Source organism: Mustela lutreola, chromosome 4 (genome assembly GCF_030435805.1).
Source record: "Mustela lutreola isolate mMusLut2 chromosome 4, mMusLut2.pri, whole genome shotgun sequence".
NCBI lineage: Eukaryota > Metazoa > Chordata > Mammalia > Carnivora > Mustelidae > Mustela > Mustela lutreola.
The window spans coordinates 133,511,365-133,533,460 of NC_081293.1; the positions used below are offsets into that span (position 1 = coordinate 133,511,365).

A 22,096-nucleotide genomic window follows, 5' to 3' on the forward strand; every position below is an offset into this window, starting at 1 on the left:
ACCTGCCACCCAGCAATCGGAATGGTCTGCCTTCTTTTTTGATCTCTCCTTGCCCTCTCCGTGTATGGGGACAAGAGACCATTTTCAGATTGCACCCAGGAAGCTCCCCAGACTGCAAGCTAATAATTGGTGAGTTAGCCAGGAGGAGACCAAAGAAAGGGGCTCTAGAAAGGAGGTGTCCTTGGAGGAAACCCCGAGTTGGCCATTGACCTCTGTGTGGGGAAGGGTGACCCCATGGCCAATCCCTAAGGACTACCATGAGCTCACCGATCCCTGCCAGTGCCCACTGATCGCATGCACTACCCAGCCAGAACAAGGAATGAGATCTCACCATTTGTAAAAACATGGCTTGACTTAGAGAATATCATGCTAAGTGAAATAAGTCAGACAGAGAAAGTCAAATACCATATGATTTCACTGATCTGTGGAATCTAAAAAAACTGAACAGATGAACAAAGAAACAAAGGAAACAGTACAGAGAATAAACTGGGGGGTTGCCAGAGGCGAAGGCTGTGGGGGATAGCAAAATAGCTGAAGGAGATGAAGAGGTATAAACTGCAGGTTAAAATAAGTAAGTGACAGACGAAAATATAGTCAATAATACTGTAATACCATTGTATGGTGACAGTGGTGACAGACGGTGATGACATTTGTGATGAGTATGGAGTTGTGTACGGAGTTCTCCAATCACTATGTTGTACACCTGAAGGTAATGTGTCCACTATTTAATAAATACATTAAATTAAAAAAAAAAAAGGAAAGAAAGAAAGAAAGTGAGAAGAGGTTAGAGAAGGATATGTGGGTGCTCGCTACTCTGTAGCTTTGGGGCTGGCCGACAAAGGGAGAGAACAAATCATCAGCTGAAGACTATGCACACCATGTTGCAAAGTCCCAGCTGCTGAGGATTAAGGTCCGAGTGCTGTGACAAGGTCTGACTGGGAAGCTAAGAGGTGGAATGCCTGGGAAAATGGGGAGGGTGAAGAAGTTGCTGTGAAGGGAACTAAACGCCCCATGCTGTCCAACCCTGGGGACAAAGGAAAGCAAAAGCACCACAATGACCCCAGCCAGTAGGGCAGCCTCCAACGGAGGAAACGTTCATGAAGAGAGAGGGTACTTCCGCTGAGTTTATTGATACAGCTGCCACGTTCCAGCAAAAGACCAGAGCAAGTATTTCAGTGTGGTTAGTACATTTATGGGATGTGGGGGACATGGCATTTCTCTGGGCAGAAAGCAGAGAAAATGAGTGACATCACCACACACTCGGCCCCCCGCTGCACCTGCATAGCACTCAGAGGTTCAAAGTAACACTCCCTTCTGGACTGGATTATCCTAGCCTGCAGGGAGGTTTGGCCCAGTGAGGGCCCCTCCCTGGGCATGTGGAACCCTGAAAATCTAGAGAGGAGGTCGGACAACCCTTTGGGAGTTGGGAATGAGATAGGCAATCTCTGCCCCTGGCTTTGAAGGTCCTCATTAGGCCACGTTCACAGCAAGAATGAAACATCCTGTACCCCAGTTCACCACCGACACCTGTTATGGGACCCTCATGTCCATGCTGCGGCCAGTGGCGGGACAAGATATCTATAGTGCTGGGCAATCTGTTGTCAATTTAGGGAAAACTGACAAATCCTGGGACTGGTACAGGATGTGGGAAAGGCCTGAGACAGAGAGCTCCCCCATAAAACCTAAAGGCTTTCCCAATCAGCTGTCAAGGTCCAGTAAAAACAACCCCGAAACAAATGGGGTTTAATCTCCTTGCTGCAGGGACCTCCCCAGAACAGAGAAACTGACAACCCAACACTGTGTTCACTGGCCTGCGGAAAGCCACAAAACTTGAACAACAATTCAGACCTGTTCCTTCTGCCTCTTACTGTCCCTGATGCCCTGCCGGCTCCAGCAGGAGCCTCAGGAAAACAGTGCTATTTGGGGTGGGTGCCTCCCTAACCCAGGTATAGAGACAGGCCAGGACTGCCTCCAGGTGCGGGCAGGTGGAGATGATCAGAGGCGTCAAGTTGAACTCGCTCTTTGCTGGTCCTCTAGGAGCTCTGGTGGCTGCTAGATCCAAATGCACTCTGACCCATGGTGACCCTCAGTTTTCAGCACCATCAGTGATTACAGAGAGCAAATGGTTACGGTTAAGAAGGTTCTTTGACGGATTTAGTGTTCCTCCCAGGAATATGAGGTTCTTCTCAGTGCAATACCAGAGAATCTACGGGGCGTTGATGTCCTACGAGATGGAACTGCAAACCTCTCTCAGGGATCTGACCCTGGATTCTGGTAATCAGACCAGCGCTGAGGGGGAAGACGCACCACGAACCAGCACGCCTGCAACCCCTTCAGAAAATGGTAACTGTTAAACAACATAAATTGCTTGGGCGCATAAAGAGATAGGAGACAGTATCCAAGAACACACCGCAGGACATTCTGCAGGCTTTCCTGGAACAGTTGCAAGGGAGAAGATGGGTCATGAGCCCACAGAAAACTCAAGGCCCAGGAACAGCCACAGGCGTTTGCGAGTCATGTGGTTGGGCAAGACATGCGTTCCAGAATGTGATTGATAAGGCGTAAGCTTAACAAGCCCTAAGGACTTGAAAGCGGTGCAAACCTTTGTAGGGATTTGGGGGTTTTGGAGGACTTTCATTCCCCATCTGGCATGATGTCTCTGTCTCTGATACAGACTGATAAAGAAAGGACATGTGTGCAACTGGGAACCAGGGCCGCAGGTTCCCTTGGAGAAAGCAAATATACTAGTGAAGGAGATTACAGCCCCGGGCATCTCGCAGGCAGGGCCGCTATTTGAGTTAAATGTTAGATGCTATTTGAGTTAGAATTAGATGTGTCTGTGGGCACTGTGTGGGGATAACAGGAGGACAGAGTACCCCTAGCTTTTGGTCCCAGAGGGGATAGAAACTCCATACACCCCCTAGAGCAAGAGCTCTTAGCCATATATGCAGCACTGCTCCGGAGTGGGGGGTGAGGGTGCTTTCGGGAAGGAAGAGGGCATCAAAGTAAGAACTTCCTTTCCTATCAAGGGGTAGGTTGGGACTATGTTCCATCCACGCATCTCTGCCATGGTTCAAAGCCCAACGTTGACTACCTTCTGATCCGCAGCGTAGGAGCACCCTGCCCACCTGCCCACTGTCTCCAGAAACACAGGCACTACTAGGCTTGGTAGAGGAGACGCATTGCCCTCTCCCCCTCTTTCCATGGCAGTCCTTGCAGCTTGTAGAGTGGGGGATGGATCTAGTCCAGGGAATCCATCCCTCCTCCCCCAAACCGGAGTTGCTCTTCAGCCCAACACTGACACCATCTGGATGGAAGCAGGAAGAATCCGCAGCGGCCCCTGGCCTGAACTCGGGTGGTTTGACTAGTGGTCACTCCAGAGCCCTGACCCTTAACCCTTTGCATTGACCTTTGGACTGTTGTAAAGGGATTAATCCTACAGCTGGAAGGGTGGCAAGCCAAGGGGTGGATGATGGGAATAAGTTCTGGCGCAATCAGGATAAGCGGCAAAACATTTGTGCTGGCCTGCAGGGATTTGAGGCTGTCCCCATTGTCCACATCGCAGCTCAGGCAGGGGTGACACCCCCTGGCAATCAGGAAGCCACGTCCTCGCTTGGATACAAGCTCTGGCAACATACCCTTTAGGAGATACAGAGAAGAGATGCATAAAAAGAGTAGCCACCCCAGAGCCCCAGTGGGAGGGCATATTTCCAAGGAGGCTCTAGTGTCCTCAAAATAGAGTGACTTGGTCTACACAGCAGTAGCATGCCCAACGTGTTTTAAACAATGACCAAGGCAACAGCCAAGACAACTACCAAAGAAGTCCAAGGCCATCCCCTGAGACTGGCAAAGCCCTGGCCAAACTCATCCAGTAAGCTGTAAATGAGGAGCCTGTCCTTACCGAACACTGAAATGTCTCTAATAACCAAAGCTGTCCTCCAAAACCGGATGGCCTCGAACACTACTTACCACCTCTTTGCCATTATCCGAACAGAATTCTGTGGGTTCACACCTGGTGAATGTGCCGGAGTGTCGTCTCTATCAAATCACATGAGGACACAAGTGAACGCCTAGAGTGATCTGACCTCAGCTTGGGGGACTTAATAAATCAATCAGCGGTTCGGATCATGGGGCTCTTGGATGAAAAAAAAATTGTCATTGATTTGGGGAATCACTGCAGTAATTTGTGTTTTCCCTAGCACAAACGCACTAACTTCGCTGCCTCCGTGCCAGTGGACCCCCCCCACCCCCCGACCATCACTAACTGCTCAGGACATGTTGCACAAGAGCTGGGTGTATGAGATCGTAAGAGCTGTCACGAGGGATGGCATGTTGGAGGAGGTCCTTGGGAGGACATGACCTCTGGCTGAACCTCCAGCTGAACTTGGACAACTGAAGGTGTCCCGTCCCCTTCCCTGTCCTTGGAATGTGCATTCTGCCCACTGTGCACACAGTGGGAGCCATTCCAGGAACACGGCCTTGATGGAGTAAGAGGGGCTCTGCTGAGCCCCTCTGGACAGTATATGTGACCGAACCCCTATTAAGTGCTCTATATAAACGTTTAAGATTCCAGTGGGCAGGTGCAGAGAGCTAGTCTTCTTGCAGCGCCCAAGACAAGTCAAGTAGCTGAGGGCCCTTGTTTATTGAACCTGCCACCGAGCAATGCAGAGTGGCCTCCCTCCTTCTCGGCCTCTCCTCGCCCTCCGTGTGTGGAGGCAGGGGAAGAGGGCGGCTCGGACTGGACCAGGAAGCCCCTGAGGTTGCAGACTCGCAGTGTGTGTGTAGCTAGGCGGGCAGAGTCGCAAGCCGAGATGAGGTAGCCAGGAAAGGCCTCGCAGAGGTGACATTCTAGAGGAAACTGGAAAGGTATGAAGAAGAGAGCCACAGAGAGCTGGAGGAAGATGATCAGAGCAGAGGGAACTTGAGTGCGCCACCGGAGGTGGGTCCCCACCTGGTGAGCTCAGGGACACCAAGCAGGGGGAAGCGCCAGAGACAAAGGGGGCGAAGTGATGGGCGTCAGGGGTGCGGAGTGGCCGCTGGGAGTCCTTGATACTTTATTGGGTTTTTTATTATGTTTTCACGATGTTTAACTATCGTGGAGAGCGCTGTCATCGGAACTACCAGTTGAGGTGATTTCTGGGCTGTTTCATCAACATGGAGGAAAACATGGAAGGGTGGGAGAGAGGGGAAGGAGGGGGGGGGGAAGCGGGAGGAAGGGAGCAAAAGAGGAAGGGACGGGAAACTAAGCCGTGAGAATTCATTAGGGCAGAAAGAATCCAAGTTTCATAGGTGAGATACTGGGCTTGCTCCTCCCCACTCTGCCGCTGAACCAAAGTGAACAACAAACACACACGATGCTGTTGACTCTTAATAAAGAAGTGAAAAATTGGTTCTCACCCGCTCCAATTAGACAATCCTTTTTTGCTCACTTTTAATTTCACAAATCAATTAGAATCTAATTATCACTCTGCAAACTTATAGTGTTAATACATCTTACCTTCAATGGAGTTAAAGTCCAATTAGCGTGTTTTTCATACACATGAATCTTATGAGCCAGCAATTCAGATATATAGACATACCTTCAAAGAAGAAAGAACTACATCAAAGCACTTGAAGTAATACGGCTCAGAAGGTTATGGTGAAGCTGGGAGAACTCTTCTTAGGAGAGAACTCTGCTTGGAGACAGGAAAATGCAATCCCTCTCAAAGCACACCCAATTGTAAAAAAAATAAAACAGAAACCCAACTCAATGAGTTTACAATGTACAATGGAGTTTTCATTTCTGAAAAGTTACTTCCTAAGGTAGGAACCTAGTTGTCCCTGATCAGGAGGGAAGAAACGCAGCCCTAGTACCAGTTCTAAATATCTGGGTGTAAAATGTTGTTACACCACTTCTCTTCGCTGGTCAACATGGCGACAATCCCCAGGTTCTGCCTCTCAGAGGACAGTGAGTTCTCTCGGGCAGGCTGCAGGAAAGCCCTTTGGCAACCAGGCCCTTGTTTTAGGCCAGAGAAAGTATGAGAGGAGACAAGATGCTTGGCCGAGAGAAACCTTCCCCCACTCCTACCCTGAGCCGGGTTCTGACCCTGCGCATTTAGTATTTTGAAGGCAGGGCATCCCAGAACAAAGAGAGAAATGACTATGTATTATCTGCTACTTTGTAAAACCAGGCAATGCTATAAATAACTGAAAACTGAACTGTTTCCTCTAATCATGTTACCAACTCCTGAAATCCCTGATGACAGAAGATGACGAAGGGTATGTAGGACTGCATACATGGCTTTTGTAGACAGACTAATGTTACCCAAAGTGTGGTCCCCAGACCAGGGTTTCTCTGTGAATCATTTGTTTCAGGGTCATCATCAAATAATAATGTAAATCAACTACACCATGAGGAACACTCCCTCGATAAACGGACTCTTCGCCTTCAGTAACACTTTCTTGATGGAGAAAGAAGTGTCTTGATTTACACTTTGGTGCAGGCTCTTTATCTTGTCACAAACAGCACAGCTGAGATATATAACTACATGCAGTTCATCTTATTACGCCCTCAAAACGCTTCCCTCAAAGCAAAGTTGTTTAGAAATGCTGAATGTTTATCCCAGTTTCCCTTCTTAATGCATACATCCCTCCCCGCAAACTTAGAAGAATATGCTTACACAAAATAGAAAATTTTGACTTGATACATTTTATCCCCTGAAAAATTAAGATATTTTAAGATTCTTCCTAATTTCCTTTTACCAGGATGACACGTTAGAGCATATCATGTAGTTTAGAAAATGAGTCCGTTCTAAAGAGAGCTAACGAGAATCTGGGGAAACGCGTGATAAACAGTTCACATACTTGCCGTCAGGTGAAATGTTGATTCCGTTAGCAAGATCAAATCCATCTGCCATCACTCGAACTTCATTTGGGCTATAGTAAACAACGTAAGACCACGCTAAACCCAAGTAGAGCTCCCAGGATCTCAAGTAGGGGTCAACAAAATAGTGGTCATTTGTGGCATAAAAGTGCTCAGGTCCCACAGCAACAATATCATTCAAACTGCAAATTGAAACACACATACAGGGTATATCCAGGTGAAGGTGTTGTACATTACAGGAGTAGGCATTGATTAGCATTCAGTAATGGCTGTTCCCAAAATCAAGACATAGGATGAAGTTTTCACTCCAGTCTTTATGTCACAGAATTAATATGACATCAATCCCACCTATATGATCTTCAAAGACAATATTTACTCTAAAAAAAAAAAACAAAACCCTAAAAGGTTACTATAGCAATGTAACATAAAAATCCTATTAACTATATCGGAAAAATAGTGTGATGGGTTATGAGTGTGTGTGTGTGTGTGTGTAGATATACTAAAATCAGCAGACATTAAATTAGGCCAGGAATCATTATCAGGGCAAAATGCATTTATGTTCGTTCATACAGAAGTCACTCTCATATAGAATAGCCTAGGCTATCATCACGCGGAGGGAGGGAAAAACCACTGACAATCTTGAGATTTGCATTTTAGTAAAAGCTCTACCACGATTAGTTGTGCAATTTAGGTAAAATTAATCATTTTGCACGTCAGGGCCTCAGTTTCCTTATCTGTAAAAGGAGGATGAGCTGGACAGCTCTATCTCTCCATCTTAAAAGGTCACTTCTGGCCTTAAATTTTCACGATGCTGAACTGAGGAAAATGTCTGCAAGCAAGAATGCTCAGAAGCGGGATGCTATGGCATATTTTCTTTCTGATTTTGATTCTCTCTCCGTTACTGAAAATCTAAGATATATGAGTCTATTTTTCTGCTTTAATAGGTACAACAGTGAACACATAAGTGAGTCATTCTCTGCTGATTGAGGTGACAGAAGTTCCCCAGGGCTATTATCTGGGAGAGAATTATCTCCGCTCCATTGCAGAGGGCGTAATGGCTAGCACAGCGGCTCTGACGCAGCTCTGGGCTCCTGGGCCAGTTAGATAAGCACCCAGAGTCTCAGTTTTCTCATCTGTAAAGAGAGGTTAAACAATTTTCCCAAAGTCATGCAGCTCATTAATATAAGACTAAGGGTCAGAATCTTAATCTGTGGAGTCTCACTGGAAATCGCAATAAGGCAATGCCTGTTGTGGGCTTTGTAGAATGCCTGCCACTCGCTGAACCCCTCCATCAATGATGACCACTAACTACCACGACATGAGAAGAAAGGTCTAGGAATTTAGGATTAGTGTGTATAGGATCCAGGCATAAATCTCTCTCTCTTTCTCTTCCCTCTCTCGTTTTTCCCCCTCTCTTTTTTAAAAGTAAATTTCCAAAGTGAGCATACTTTACAAATCATGGGCCTGTTTTTTGTAAAAAAGAACAGAGAAGAATATTGCAGAGTAATTGCTTTGAGATCTGATAGACCCCATTTGAATGCGGACATTGCTTGTTATTGTCTATGGGGCCACAGCCTGTCACTGAAACCTACACCGCAGTTTCCTCTCTGAACCTTGTGAGGTTAGGGTAGATGAAGTGAAAGAAGGAATATCAAGACCTTGGCACTGTGTCTGGCCTATAGAAGATGATCAGTTATGACCTTTGTGTTATCATTAATGACATACTTCAATTGTGATAGATTAGTAACAGGAATATTAACGCTATAAGCAAAGCATAAACAGTCATTAAATACAAAGCAGAAAACACACGTGGCCTAGACCTTCAGTTAGTTGGGAGACCAGAATTTTAGTTACTTGTGGCACCCCGGTTTTTCATTTGGTTCTATGTTGCCAAAGACACGTATTTTTGCAGTTGGCCCAGGAAAAAAAATACTCTAACCCTGGGAATCTGGACAAATCTGAGACTTCCAAGACTAACTGTGAAATAAACAAAGTAAGCTTTCACTATTTCAGACTGGCTCAGAGCAGCAGCTTCAGCCTCAAGTCAGCAGGGTTTGAATTCCAGCTCTGCTGTTTTGCTGATGGTATTCTCTGGGGCAAGTTAAATACTCCAAATGCCCTACAATAATAACACCTAATTAAGATGGTATTTGTAGAAAGATAATAAAGTAATCGGTTTAAATTGGTTATTATAGCCCTAACTTATAGTTAAAACTCATTGTTACTATCATAATTATTGCAATTATTATTAGCCCAGCTTCTCTATTTTATATACTTTTCCCTAATTTAAATCTGGGTAGTGTGGCACATTCACCAGACATTCAGTATCCTTATTCTCTTTCCAAAATACATTTTTTGAAAGAATGTATAAATAAACTGTTGCACCAAAAGCTGTTCTCTGAATTTGCACTCATCTTAGGGACACAGAAAAAGACTTGGGCCATGTGGTTCCTACACAGCTACTAATTAGCTGATTGACCTTCATCCAGTAACTCAATTTCTCTCCAGTTGCAGTTTCCTTGTCTTCAGAACCACCAGGTAAGAAAAGAGAGGAGGGGGATCCTGGAAACACTGTGTGCCAGGCCCTCTGCTAGGTCCCCACATGTAAATAACACACCTTTTAAGAAAAATCTAGATTTACGGATACTGAGGTAGTCGAGTACTATCTGCTAATCATTCAAATAAAGGTTGGGATTCTAGACAATCTCAAGATTCGAGGATAAAGACAGTTTGGAAAGACTGTGTCAGACTTTTGTTCCAAATCCATCACAAGCCTCACAAACCAAATCTTAAGGCAAGTGAGGAGGTTGATTTGGGCTTGGGTTGACTGGGATCAGGGATACCCTGGGTTTTTTCTTTTTCCTTATGTTACATTGTCAAGAAACTTAAGATTGGAGCTGAGTGTGAACCACAGATCTGTTACTCCATATATCATGTGCCCAAAGAGCAGGAGGGGTAGGGCGGGGAGGTCTTAGAGATACCAGATTGCAGTCTCCCTTGGGTTTATGTTTCTAATTCATAGAAATATCAAAGGTTTAATTTTTTAATACAAGAAGAAATAAATGAATAAAGAAGAAAGCTCATGATGTAGGAATTGTCTGTGAAATTGGTGTGGGTTTGAAATACAAAGACTGGTTTTGGAGAAGAACAGAGTTACGTCTTAATAACAGCTTGAAGGCCATTCTGAGCCTGGGAGCCATAATTCAGCACCCAGCCAGCCTGGGAAGTGAAAGAGGAAGAGAAAGGGTCTTCTCTCAGAGATCTGAATCCTCAAAAGTATCTGCAGAAGAACATTTGGAAGTGTTTGTGATGATTAGAAAGGAGAGTCAACCAGCCATTATCTGCCCCTCCCATTCTGGCTGGAAGGAAAAACCAGTGGTGAATTAACCACCCACTGGTGTTAAAAGGGAAATAGAAATATGGTATATCTCAATACTTAGGCAGAAGTTTGTGTTTGATGGTTTTCAGATGCAAAAGTGATTTTTCTTCTTCTTGAAATTTGAACAACTCAACTGTGGACTTAAAATCTGGATGGTTCACCACCAGCAGGTACACGGTATTATCTGAGAAGAGATTAAAAACAAAAATCGAAACATTAACTGAGCTCTCAGCTGTCAGCCCTGTCTCCAAAGAGCAATTTCAACCCACCTCCAACTAGTACTTAGGGTGTCAGGTAAATGGAATATTTTCATGTCCTTGTAGAGAGAAGCACTTGTGATTGCTTCAAAGAAAAAAAATGGCTAAAGGAAGGACTAGTGACAGTCTCTAAACACCTCCAAACACCACAGGGGGGAGAAAGATTCTCAACTTAAGAATGAGCAAGGCTTGATGCTAAAACTCCAAAGAGCTTGTTAAGCTTTCTATTGCAAATGGTCTCAGCAAGACGCACAGTTGAGATAAAAGAGATAGCTGGTGTGGAAAACACCAACAGGAGAAGGTGTGCTGAGATATAACTCACACAATGTAAAATGATAAATTCCATAAAAAGAACACCTGAGAGATGCTATCAAAGAGGAGGCAGCTTCCGTGAATCAGTCCCGCTTTAAGACATAAAAGAGATCAATCTAAGTGGTCAAGATGGTGTGATTAGAGTTGGCAAGTGAAGTTAGATTATTACAGTCTTGCCTTAAGAAGCAGCAAGTCTTTGGAAACCTTTGATGTGAACAAATTGGTACTGAAAGAAAAACAGTGCAAAGTTTAGTAGGTTGAGTGGAAGAGATTTAAACAGAGAAGCCAACCAGGAGGCTCCTGGTAGTTAGACCATTGGATAAACAAGTGTTTATTTTAATTGGTATTAAGTGCTACAAAGGAAAAATAAGACTAGATAAAAGAATGACCATCAGGGAAGTTCTGAAGTGATGTTAAAGCAGAAACCTAAATGATATAGGAGACCAAATCACGTAAGTATCTGGAGAAAGAGCATTCCCAGGTGAGGGAAGAGAATGTGCAAAGGGCCTGAGGCAGGACCTTATCTCTTAATAGTGAGGTTGTGGATGGAGTAGATGGAGTGAAAGAAAAAAGTGGGAAGCCTGCAGCCATAAAAGTAGGTAGCCAAGGCCAGTCTTGTTAGGGCTCAGGGTAAGGACCCAGGGCTTACTTACTGGGAACTTGGAGCCAAGGGGTAACATGACGTTACACTAACAGCAGTATTCCAGGTGTAGGGAGAGAAGAGACAGGGCCAGAAGGATGGCGTTGACAAGAAGTGACAGGAAGTATCAAAAGTCCCTAATGATGGCTGAGGAATGGGGAAGTCAGAAATCAAACACTGAAGTGAGCACTGAAACCCAGCTTCATATTCTGTGTGGCAGATTTTATCTCTAGGCATTTATCCTAAGGAAATGCTCAACAGAAGATATATACACAGGAATGGTTATTTTGGCACTGTTCACCATGAACATAAAGGCAGAAACAGGCTGACTATCCATCAGCAGAAGAGCTATATTGCTGCACTCCCAGGCATCTGAATCCTGAACAGGGGAGGAATCCATTGCAGGGGAGCTCTAAATGCACGTCATAGACAGGAGTCCATAATGCAATATCAAATGTGGAAGCACTTTATAGAAGGGTTTGGGTAATACGACTCCCTTTTATTTTTAAAAGCATACACGTACCCAACAGTATATTTCTTTGCACGTAATGTTTGCAAAATAAAATACAATGTTGCTATGTGGGTGGAGAGATCACTGAAAGGGGCCTATATATGTATACAGAGAAGAGGGTATGGGGTAGGAAGGTAAAGAAGGAAAGATAAAAGGATGGAAAATCAGCTTTCAACCTGTTGAGTTTAAAGCAGCTATAGGAGAGGAACTCAAATAGAATAATCTAGTCAGTTTGAGGGAATGGAATGCCCGATTAATGGAATTCTCCCCGAAAGCAGGAACAGTTAGCAGGTGTGACTTGGTTGAACTGTCTGAACTAGAGCAAATGAAGAGGAGATAAAAGATCAGTGTTTTGGGGAATGTTCAGAAAATTTGAAATGCGTGACAACACAATGAATGGGGGCGGGGGTGGGTGGGTACCGCGGTAGGATCAGAACTAAGCTTGATAAGTATATTGGGGTATTGGGGAGAAGCACTTGAAGGAGAAAGTGGTCAACAGCATAAATGAGGTGGAGGAAGGAGGGAAGGGAGGAAGGGAAGATAGGCGACCTGGGAGAGAGAAGGCCTGTCAGTGAGGACGTTGCTGACAACTTTCAAGGCAGCGGTTTTAGTCGCCCACAATGGGGAAATTCTGGAAGAAAGGTGGTCGGGAGGACTGTCAGCTGAGGAGAGGGAGGCCGGGACGACAGAGGGGTTTCTCAACCGTAGCTTTACATTTTATCACCTGGAGAACTTTTAACAAGTCCTACCACCCAGGCCTGCCTCAGACTGACAGAGTCAGAATATTTGGCACTGGGGTCTGGTCATTACGCTCTTTAAAACTCCCCGCTGTTAAAACCAACAAACCAATTCAGTGAAGTTGCAGGATACAAAATCAATACACAAAAGAGAAATAATATAATCCCATTTACAAGTGCATCAAAAAGAATAAAGTATTTAAGAAAAAAGTTAAGCAAGGAAGGGAAAGACCTATATATTGAAAACTGTAAGACATTAGTGAAAGAAACTGAAGAAGACACAAACAAATGGAGAGCTACTCCGTGCTCATGGATGGGAAGAATGAACATTAAAATGTCAAAACAGCAATCTACACAGTCAGTGCACCCTTGTGCACTCTTCTTGGGAATGCAAACTGGTGTAACCACTCTGGAAAACACTGTGGAGTTTTCTTGAAGAATTTAAAGAGATAACTACCAGATAACCCAAGAATTCCATTCTGGGTATTGATCTAAAAAAACCCAAAACACTACCTTGAAAACATATATGCTCCCCCATGTCCACGGCAGCATTATTTATAGTAGTCACGACATGGAAACAATGTCAGTGTCCATCAATGATGAACACACACATACACACACACACACACACACACACACACAAATATTATTCACCCATAAAAAAGGAACAAAAAATCCTGCCATTTGTGACAACATGGATGGACCTTAAGGGCACCATGCTAAACTAAAGCATGTGATCTCTTTTATATGTAGAATTAAAACCTAAAAAGCGCAATGCAAAGTTCATGGATTGATGGTTGCCAGAGGTAGGGAGAGAAAGACAGGAGAAACAAGGGGTCAAAAGGTAAAAAGAAAATAAATGCAGTTGGTGTCAGATCCTGCAGGGTTTTCTGTGTGCAGTGGGGGTTCGGGACTCACGTGGAGACCCAGGAAACAGCTGCATATATAAAGGAGGAAATGGAAAGACAGCATGAGGGATGGGGGCGATATGTTGATAGCTTTGAAATGTGGAGAAGTAGTTTGAAGACAAAACAAAGATACCAGTGGGCAGAAAGGCCTGGAAGGTGACAGAGCTGAGAGAAAACTGACCACAGTGACTTTCTGTCAGTGGATCTCTGGGTTGCTGATGACTTCCATTAGAAAAATCCATCCCTGTAAATTTCTGGATCTGGAAAATTGTTTAAAATGGAAAACCTCTAGTGATCAGGGCAAAATATTATTGCTATCGTCATTATAGGGATAATGTGAATGCCAGTATTTTAAAAAGTAAATGCATTACAAATCTTAAGTATTTAAGTGTTCTCAAGCATCAGAGGGGTTAAAATATTATATTTCATTAACATAGGGGATATGTTTAACAGAAGAGTAACATTAATCATGATTATACTGTAGTTGAATGAGAGGAAATATTCACTCTTTAACATTTTTTAAATTTTAGTTTTGTTTTTCATGAACATTAAATAGTGTTACCTTCATCTGTGAATGTGCTAATCCCATGAGGGTTAAATGAAGACTGATCAAAGTTACTTCCAATGACCCTCAGTTCTAACACTGTTGGATCTTCTTCATTCAGGTCCATTAGAAGAATTTTGCCAGGTTGATCAGGTGCAAAGCTCTTTATTCCAGGATATTTTAATCCCTTATAAAACATGAAGAAAAAAAAAAAAAGGCACATTACACCTACTCCAAAAGCTGATCGAGGTGGTAGACGGTACCTGGGTTCCTACTGTCTGCTTCGAGTCACAGGGCCACACGGGAAGCCTCTTGGTTGGCTTGTGCAATAGGCCCATGAGGGCTTCTGGAATTCAGAGGCTGCACCAGGCCACTCCACACAACACACTGGCTTGGACACTTTCCATGACAGCAAAGCCATTTGTGTCCCATACCACAGCTCCAAAATCATGAGTAAGGTAAAAAATGGAGAAATAGATCAAATGGGAAATTGCTAATGGGCTTCAGTCATACAGGCAAGGAATACTGATAGAACACGGGCTTTTAGAACGTCTCCTGGCAGGTTCCTTGGAAGCATCTCAGGGACAGTTTTAGGGGATGTCTAGTGAATCCAGAAATAACTTCTTTCTTAGCCTTCAATTAGAACAACAAAGCTGGGTTGTTTTGTTTTGTTTTTTTGATGTTGGTGTCCCATATAGATTTTGCTTAGAATATGTTATTCTGTTGCTTTTAAAAGGGGGGATTGCAAGACACTGCCGGAGAGGATGACTTGTCCTCCAACTTCATAGGAGAAAACTGGACTAAATAAATTACAACAGGCAGTGAAAGGAGTTGACTTCTTTTGTTTTGAGCTATGTCACTACCACAGTGGTCTGTATGCAGAAGAGGTTCAATAAATATGGTGGCTTTATTCTTCAAAGTGTGGAAATTGTGGGATGGCCTATCAATAATTTTAGATTAAAGGGATCATTTTGAAAAGTGTAAAAGAAAAAAGTAAAATTAAAATGACATGTGAAGGGGTATATATAAAAAAAAATACACCTAATTCATTAAATATTTGACTCTGCCACTTAAATCCTTCCAGTGATAGACCATTGATGGAAAGCCATTCTTGAATTCATTGGACTCACAATTTGCCACAATGGAAGATGAAGTAATATTCAAGTTCAGTGTACACACAGGAGTACAAATATGCATAGAAGGCATATGGCAATAATTTTAACACCAGTGTAGGACATATATACACTTTGCTTTTTGAGCCATATGGCTGCTTATTTTATTTGAAGGTGAGTGTTGGTAAATAGCAAGCTTAAACAAGACTTGAGCTGTTGGATCTAGAAAATGGTGTAGAGCACTGTAAAAGAAGAAAAACACTTACAGAACTAATGAAAGCCAGCCCATTAAGAAGTATCTCCAAGTCTTCAGAGCCAGTTTCTGCCAGAGAAGAGAATACTGAATACAGATTGTTACAGACGATTACAGAGAGCTGTGATCGTTTTCTTTATCGCTCTTAACTGGAAAATGGGGCTACATATTTAGTTCTTATCTAATAGATTCAGAATAGTTAACTCTTTTTTTTAAAGATTTTATTTATTTATTTGACAGACAGAGATCACAAGTAGGCAGAGAGGCAGGCAGAGAGAGAGAAGGAAGCAGGCTCCCTGCTGAGCAGAGAGCCGGATGCAGGGCTCGATCCCAGGACCCTGAGATCATGACCTGAGCCCAAGGCAGAGGCCTTAACCCACTGAGCCACCCAGGCGCCCCCAGAATAATTAACTCTTACATTTACTTATTCAAATTGACTAATATGATTCCATAAAAATTAGAAGATGTTGATATAATTATGTATAATTAAAATTTACTTTTAATATGTATTTTTTAAATTCATGGACTAGAACTTTTTCCTCAGAGTCTGAAATGTCTTACATAAAGTTCATGGAAATTCACAAAATTTATAAAAGGGACAATAATTTGAAAACAGCTTGCTGTTTTGTTAAAGACACAGTTTAAACTACCAATACCTATTAATACCTAATTCCAAATCCAATAAATTCTTTGAGAACCATATTGGAAACATAGGCAGATTCCAAATGCTTCAGGTAAAATGGGGATACATTTCATATGCAAGATACACATCTACTATTAATTATAGCCATCAGTAAAGTACCACCAAGTTAATTATACTTTACATGTACATTTTAAAAATCTCAATCAACCTAGAGACAAAGGAGATTTTTGATTTTATATTGATACTCTTAGTGGAGATGTTTGTTTTTCAAATATCAAGTGATATCTAATATCAATATCATTTATTTTCTAGAGAAAGATTGCACTGTAAGATAGCTGGCTAACCTTATTGATGTGACTGAGTAAGTCATATGGTCTAGCCTTTCCAACCTTAGTCAACAGAGATAAATAATTCTAAACATAGCAAAACAAAACATAACAAAAGTGTGGATCTGAAACAAGTTGTCCTCAAATAACAAAGGTGGTTGGTGGAAACTAGATGGGGACTTGAGCTCTGTGACACTCCCTGTTGGATGCCTACCAGCTGCTATTCCTCTAGCCTTTTATCTTTGCTGACAGGGCTTGCCTTCCACAACGGAAGCCCAATAATTACTTTCCCAGCTTCCTTTGCAGCTAGGGCACCAGCCTGTTGTCCATCTCTGACTAATGAGATCTGAGGGGAAATCTGCTGAGAACTTCTGGGAAAAAATATTCCTCCCCAATATTTAAAAGAGAGATGGATGAGGGATGAGGGAAAGCCTTGTGGTAACTGCCAAGGTGTGTAAGAGCTTTTTAAAATTTGTCCCTTTACTCACTGCTTTTTCTCCATCCCCTGTCCCTCTCCTGGGATGTCGTCAGGTTATATTACCGTAAAATCGAACACTGTTCCCACTACTGTTTTTGCTAAACTGACCAAACAAAAGCAAACTATGAAAAATCATCAATACTTTGGCCATATGTTGGTGAAGTCAAAAGTTGAGTACATTGGTATTTATAATTAACTACTAACTTAATCACTCTCTACTGGTTTGTGGTTCTTTTTTTTTTGAACAAAATTAAACAGGTGTATTAATCAAATCAGTAGCAAGATAATACTGCAAGTTTCAACAAGTTTCAATGAGATACTTCTTTCCCTTTCATACTTACCTATTCCTTTAACTAAATTACAGTTAGGAAGTTCAACCGGTGTTATTTCTCGGAAGGCATTGAGTCGTGTTCTGGGGGAGAAAAAAAAAAGAATAAAACTATTCAGAAATTACAACTTAGTTGCAAAAGTTAGCTGCCAATAAAGTTCTCCTCAGTAATTCGCACTTTGCCCGAGTTTCAAGCCCGGGGTGAGCTGTCCCTGGAGTCTGAGTGATTCTACCAGACGAGGCCAGAGGAAGACCTGTGGGGCTTCATGGGTACATTCAGTATTTATTTAGCCGAGGTGAACTGATCCACAGAGGAAACACATCGTGTCCTCTCCAGAGCTCTGCGCACTTTGGCAGGAATAGGGAATATTTCATCAGCTGCGTAAGGAGTCCTATGTGGAAATTTGGGTTAAACAGCAACATGGTTCCAATTTACTCCATTGATGTTTTAGGGCTGCTGACAGATGGGCCTCCTACCCATCTGCCCAATCTGGCTCCAAAGCCGGACTGGGCATCTGCTTTGGGGTGTGTCCCTTGAAAAACACAGGTGTGCTTAAAGGATTTATAACTTCAGAAAATCATACCCAAGACCAGCATATTAAAAGACATCTCTCTCTCTCTCTCTCTCTCTCTCTCTCTCACACACACACACACACACAAGCAACTTATTAAATCTGAGTGCATAAACATCCCAGAGAACATCAGAGCAAAGGACAAAGGCAAAAAGGACACATGTGGGAAAGATGCATCCCCTGGTTCCCTGAGCAGAGCCAGGCTGCGGCTGAGGCATTTAAAAGAACTTGTCCACAATATCAGCATGGCCAAGAGATTTAAGCAATCAACAATTGTTTTTTGTTTGTTTGTTTGTTTGTTCGGTTTTTTTGAGAACTAATGATACAGTACGGTCTTAGTGAGTAGCAACGATTATCCAAGAATGCCCAGAAATCTTATTTGGCTGAAGATAGGCTGAGAAAGTCTTCACTTGCCTTACTAATAATTTAGTCTCACATAGGAAGAGGTTGGGCTAGGGGACACTCTGGATAAAATTCTTGAGATGGTATAAAATGATAGGAATTTAGGGTGCCCCACCTTTTATCCAGAAAAAAATGCAACATGTTCCTATGGCCATGGAACTGGCCAACAATTCCACCTTTGGAGAGGGTCTGACCCAAGGGGCTGGGAGAAGGGTCTAGCCATCAGCTTTGTTCATCATTGTTAACAGGATAAACCAGAGTTTATCCTGAAGCACAACCAGAGTGGAGAGCCTCAAGGCCAGGTGCTAGAGCTCCAGACATGAACCATTAGCTGAGGAAGGCCTAGCCTGTGAGCAGAGGGTGGTTCCCTGACTGATGAACTTGAATTTACAAAGGAGACTTCAAGGGAAAGTTGGAATCTGTCCCCGTGACCCGAGAAGCTAACAAGTATTTAAAGAAATAGGAATCTGATATTATAATTACAAAAGTTCACAATAAAGAAATAAAAGGGAAAACGATGAAGGATTTTTCATTAGGAAAAACATTTTGAATGGTCAATACACACACACACACAAACACACACGCCCTAAAACAGGTTCACAAAAGACTACTCATCCTAATACATATAATACATTCTTAACTTTTCTATTCAATTCTATTTCATTCATTTAAAAATGCTGGCCACAATCTACTAAATTTGATTTGTGAACCACCATTTTGAAAAACATTGGTCTAGGGAAACCTCAGTGAATACCTGTAAAGTGCCCCCAAGGGAGTCAAAGGACAGCACAAAAGATGTTAAAGTTGCAGGTCCCATTGGAAAGATTCAATAATGTGAAATCACGGACTGGGCCAAGACTTGTGAGAAATACCAAGGATAGGCAAATTAGCTTTTCTTGGAGCCAAAGGCACAGGGGAAGTACTGTCCCATAGCCTGGTCATGAAACCCATCAAGTCTGATGGGATCACAGAAGACAGCGAGAAGCAGAGCCCACCAGCCCCTATCCCGATTCAGACTTCTCTCTCATGGAAGACAATCTCTGACCAGGAAAAGGTAGAATAATCACAGTCAACGGGAGCCTAGGATAGCTAAGGAGGCATGAAATCAGCACTCAGTTGCTTCGAGTTCAAATCTGTGGCCACAAAACAAGTCATGTCTTAACAGAATAATCATCACTACTGTAGCCCAGGTACTGTATCACTCTTATTTAACCTTCAAACCCCTCCCTGAGGTATTATTTCCCCGATTTTATGGATGACTAAGTTTAAGGGGCTTTGCAAATCCACGAGTTTATGAAGTGACTGAGTTGGGATTGGAACCCAAGCGTGAAGGTAGAGCTCACGTTGGGTCCTCTGCTCCAAATGCACGGAGAACGCTGCTTAAAACCAGGGGGAGCATCAGAAAATAATTCCGCCCACGTTAGTATAATCCAGCTCATATTTTTCTATCTTAATCCCAATTATTTCCTGATAATTGGCTTGATCAAGGGCTTGATTAAATCCAAATGCTCCATATTTAAGGGATAAAATTCAATGTCTGCGATGTGTTCTGATTCACAGGCCTCTGAAGTCTGGCCAGAAATCGCACAGTCCCTGCTGGGAATTATTTTTCACGAATACCTGCTTGCTTCTCACAGAAGAAAGTGGGGATCTTTAGTTGAGAGGATCTTTCGCATGAGGAAATCCACTCTGGAACTTTCCTTGGGGCCATATTCAGCCGTCTCCATCTACTTTCTGCCACTCTACACTCCTCATTCCTCCAATATTCCTTACTGGGATCTACTGGGTGCCAAGCGCTATGCTAAGGGCTCTCATACAAACTTTCTTGATGAATGTTCTCGTCCTGTTTGAGGCAACGATTACTACTTGCCCTGATTGGTAGGTAAGAAAACTGAGGCACGGAAAAGCTACGTAGTTTGCTTGTTGATGCTCATTTCAAAGGATAGAGCTGGGATTTGAAATGAGGTGTTGTGATATGGGGCCCTTTTCTATACATCACTTTCATACCTCCTTTCCCTGGTTCCTGCTTCTCCCTCCGCCTATAAAGCCCATACCTCCTAACCCCAGGAGAAAGACTCCTCCTCATGCCTTTCTGTAGCTCTTCCTGGTCTTCTGTGATAGGACTAATAACTCTTTTATCCTCATGAACCTCCTCATACACATCTATCGAGTCTCTGACCCTACTGTTTTGCAGTTACTGGTTTTTGGTCTTGAGGTTCATAGTAAATTCTGAAATCTGTGAGTGAATACTGCATTCTATTCATCCCTGTGACCCAGCAAGGACCCAGCACCGGCAGAGAGAAGGTCACCTATGGGCATCTGCCAAACTGTTTTGTGGAATTATGAGGCTGGTGCATCAGATGGAGAAAGCGGTGTCAGTTGTATCGATAGGGAAGGCTGAAGAGTTATTCATTCGTCCTTAGCCTAGGGTCACATGAGGTATTATCCTAATATATATTCAAATATCACTCATTAGGGGGATCATTCACAGGTGGATTTTTGCAATAGCAGAGGCCAAAAATAAAGCTAACATTTACAGAGTCTCTTTCATGAGCCAGATTTTATATTTATCCTACTACGATCTGTACTATCATCCCAGAAGTTTTAGGTGGAGAGACAGGCTCAGCCTGGTAAAGTGACTTGGAAGTTGCAGAAGTGGCATTCAGCCCAGGTCTGCTGGAATCCACAAGTGCCCTCTTCCCACCACGGTGCGGAATGTGGAGTGGGTGTGGCGTGACAGAAATGCTAACACTAGCTTTGTAGGCTCCTTCTAATGAAGGGGAACAGTGGTCTCACATGTTACGAGCAGCAACTTAGGAATGGAGGAGTTGCCCTAGAGATGAGGGGCTGCAACATTCCGCACCCCCAGTGTGCTGCTTAGAGGCTAGTCCAAGGCATTCCTTGGTTGACCACGCCCTGCCAGGTCACAACAGCCGACTACAGAGCTGGCCAGGGGAGACTACTGATCCAGGGGATGTCTCTCAGTTCCTTCCTAGGGGCTCTTACCACCTCAAAGGACTCAGGGAACCCCTCCAAGACACCTTTTAAATCCTTCCACGAGTTCTCTCCAGCCCCAGACCGGTAGAATCTCACGTGAACCTGCCCCCCTCCTGTCTACTGGATCTCTGAAGAACAAAGGTTGTCTCTACCGTGGGGGTCTGCATGCAGGTCTCAGAACATAATCTCTTCCTTGGGCAAATTCATGATCTTCTCTGGGAGCCAAGGGCCTTTCCTCTGAATGGTAACAGAGGTAATTTACAGATCCTCCAGGATCTCTTGATCTGGCTCAAACGTGGGCGATGTGGGATTTGAGTGTTCTTTAAAGAAGTGCATACAAATCCCTCCGGGGAGCTCTTTAAATAGTGCTGATTCAGATTCAGTAGTGCGGGGTGAGGGTCAGGATTGTGCCACGAGATCGAGCTCCCAGCCAGTGCTCGTGCATCTGGTCCACAGCTCCTCTGAGGACTGAAGGTTACGGCCTTTCAAATAGTGGGTGCAATTTCCCTTCCTTCTCCTATCTGGGTTTCTTCTGTCCTCCATCTCCATAACCATCATCCTCTTGGCCCTACATTGCTCCCATTCCCCGGGTTCTTCTAGATCCCCCTTCCATTCTAAAACCAGAATGTTTTTTGTAGCTGAAGGATTTTTCAAAAGCTTTCATTATGCCAGAGTGCATTGCCAATCTCCAGGAAAAGGCTACAATAGACAACATTTCAAAAATTGATATGTCCAAGGGATGTGCTTTTTGTTTTTTGTTTTTGGTTTTTGTTGTTTTGTTTTTGTGGAGCAAGTCTTGTGGCTCATATTCTAAGGAACAAATGTGGGGAAATAC

General features: G+C 43.4%; 1 protein-coding gene across 2 annotated transcripts in view; it reads right to left on the reverse strand.

Annotated features, from left to right (window-relative positions):
• Window positions 1-22,096, reverse strand: part of PON1 (paraoxonase 1) — a 30,211-nt gene that overhangs the window by 6,336 nt on the left and 1,779 nt on the right. The window contains exons 2-7 of one of the 2 annotated variants that reach the window (XM_059171164.1): window positions 17,304-17,374; window positions 15,529-15,602; window positions 14,169-14,337; window positions 10,299-10,425; window positions 6,844-7,044; window positions 5,498-5,579 (exon numbers count right to left, since the gene is read on the reverse strand). In XM_059171164.1, the coding sequence (XP_059027147.1) occupies window positions 5,498-5,579; window positions 6,844-7,044; window positions 10,299-10,425; window positions 14,169-14,337; window positions 15,529-15,602; window positions 17,304-17,374 (724 nt within the window). The remainder of the gene's footprint in view (window positions 1-5,497; window positions 5,580-6,843; window positions 7,045-10,298; window positions 10,426-14,168; window positions 14,338-15,528; window positions 15,603-17,303; window positions 17,375-22,096) is intronic. The other variant, XM_059171165.1, reaches the window with a different exon arrangement.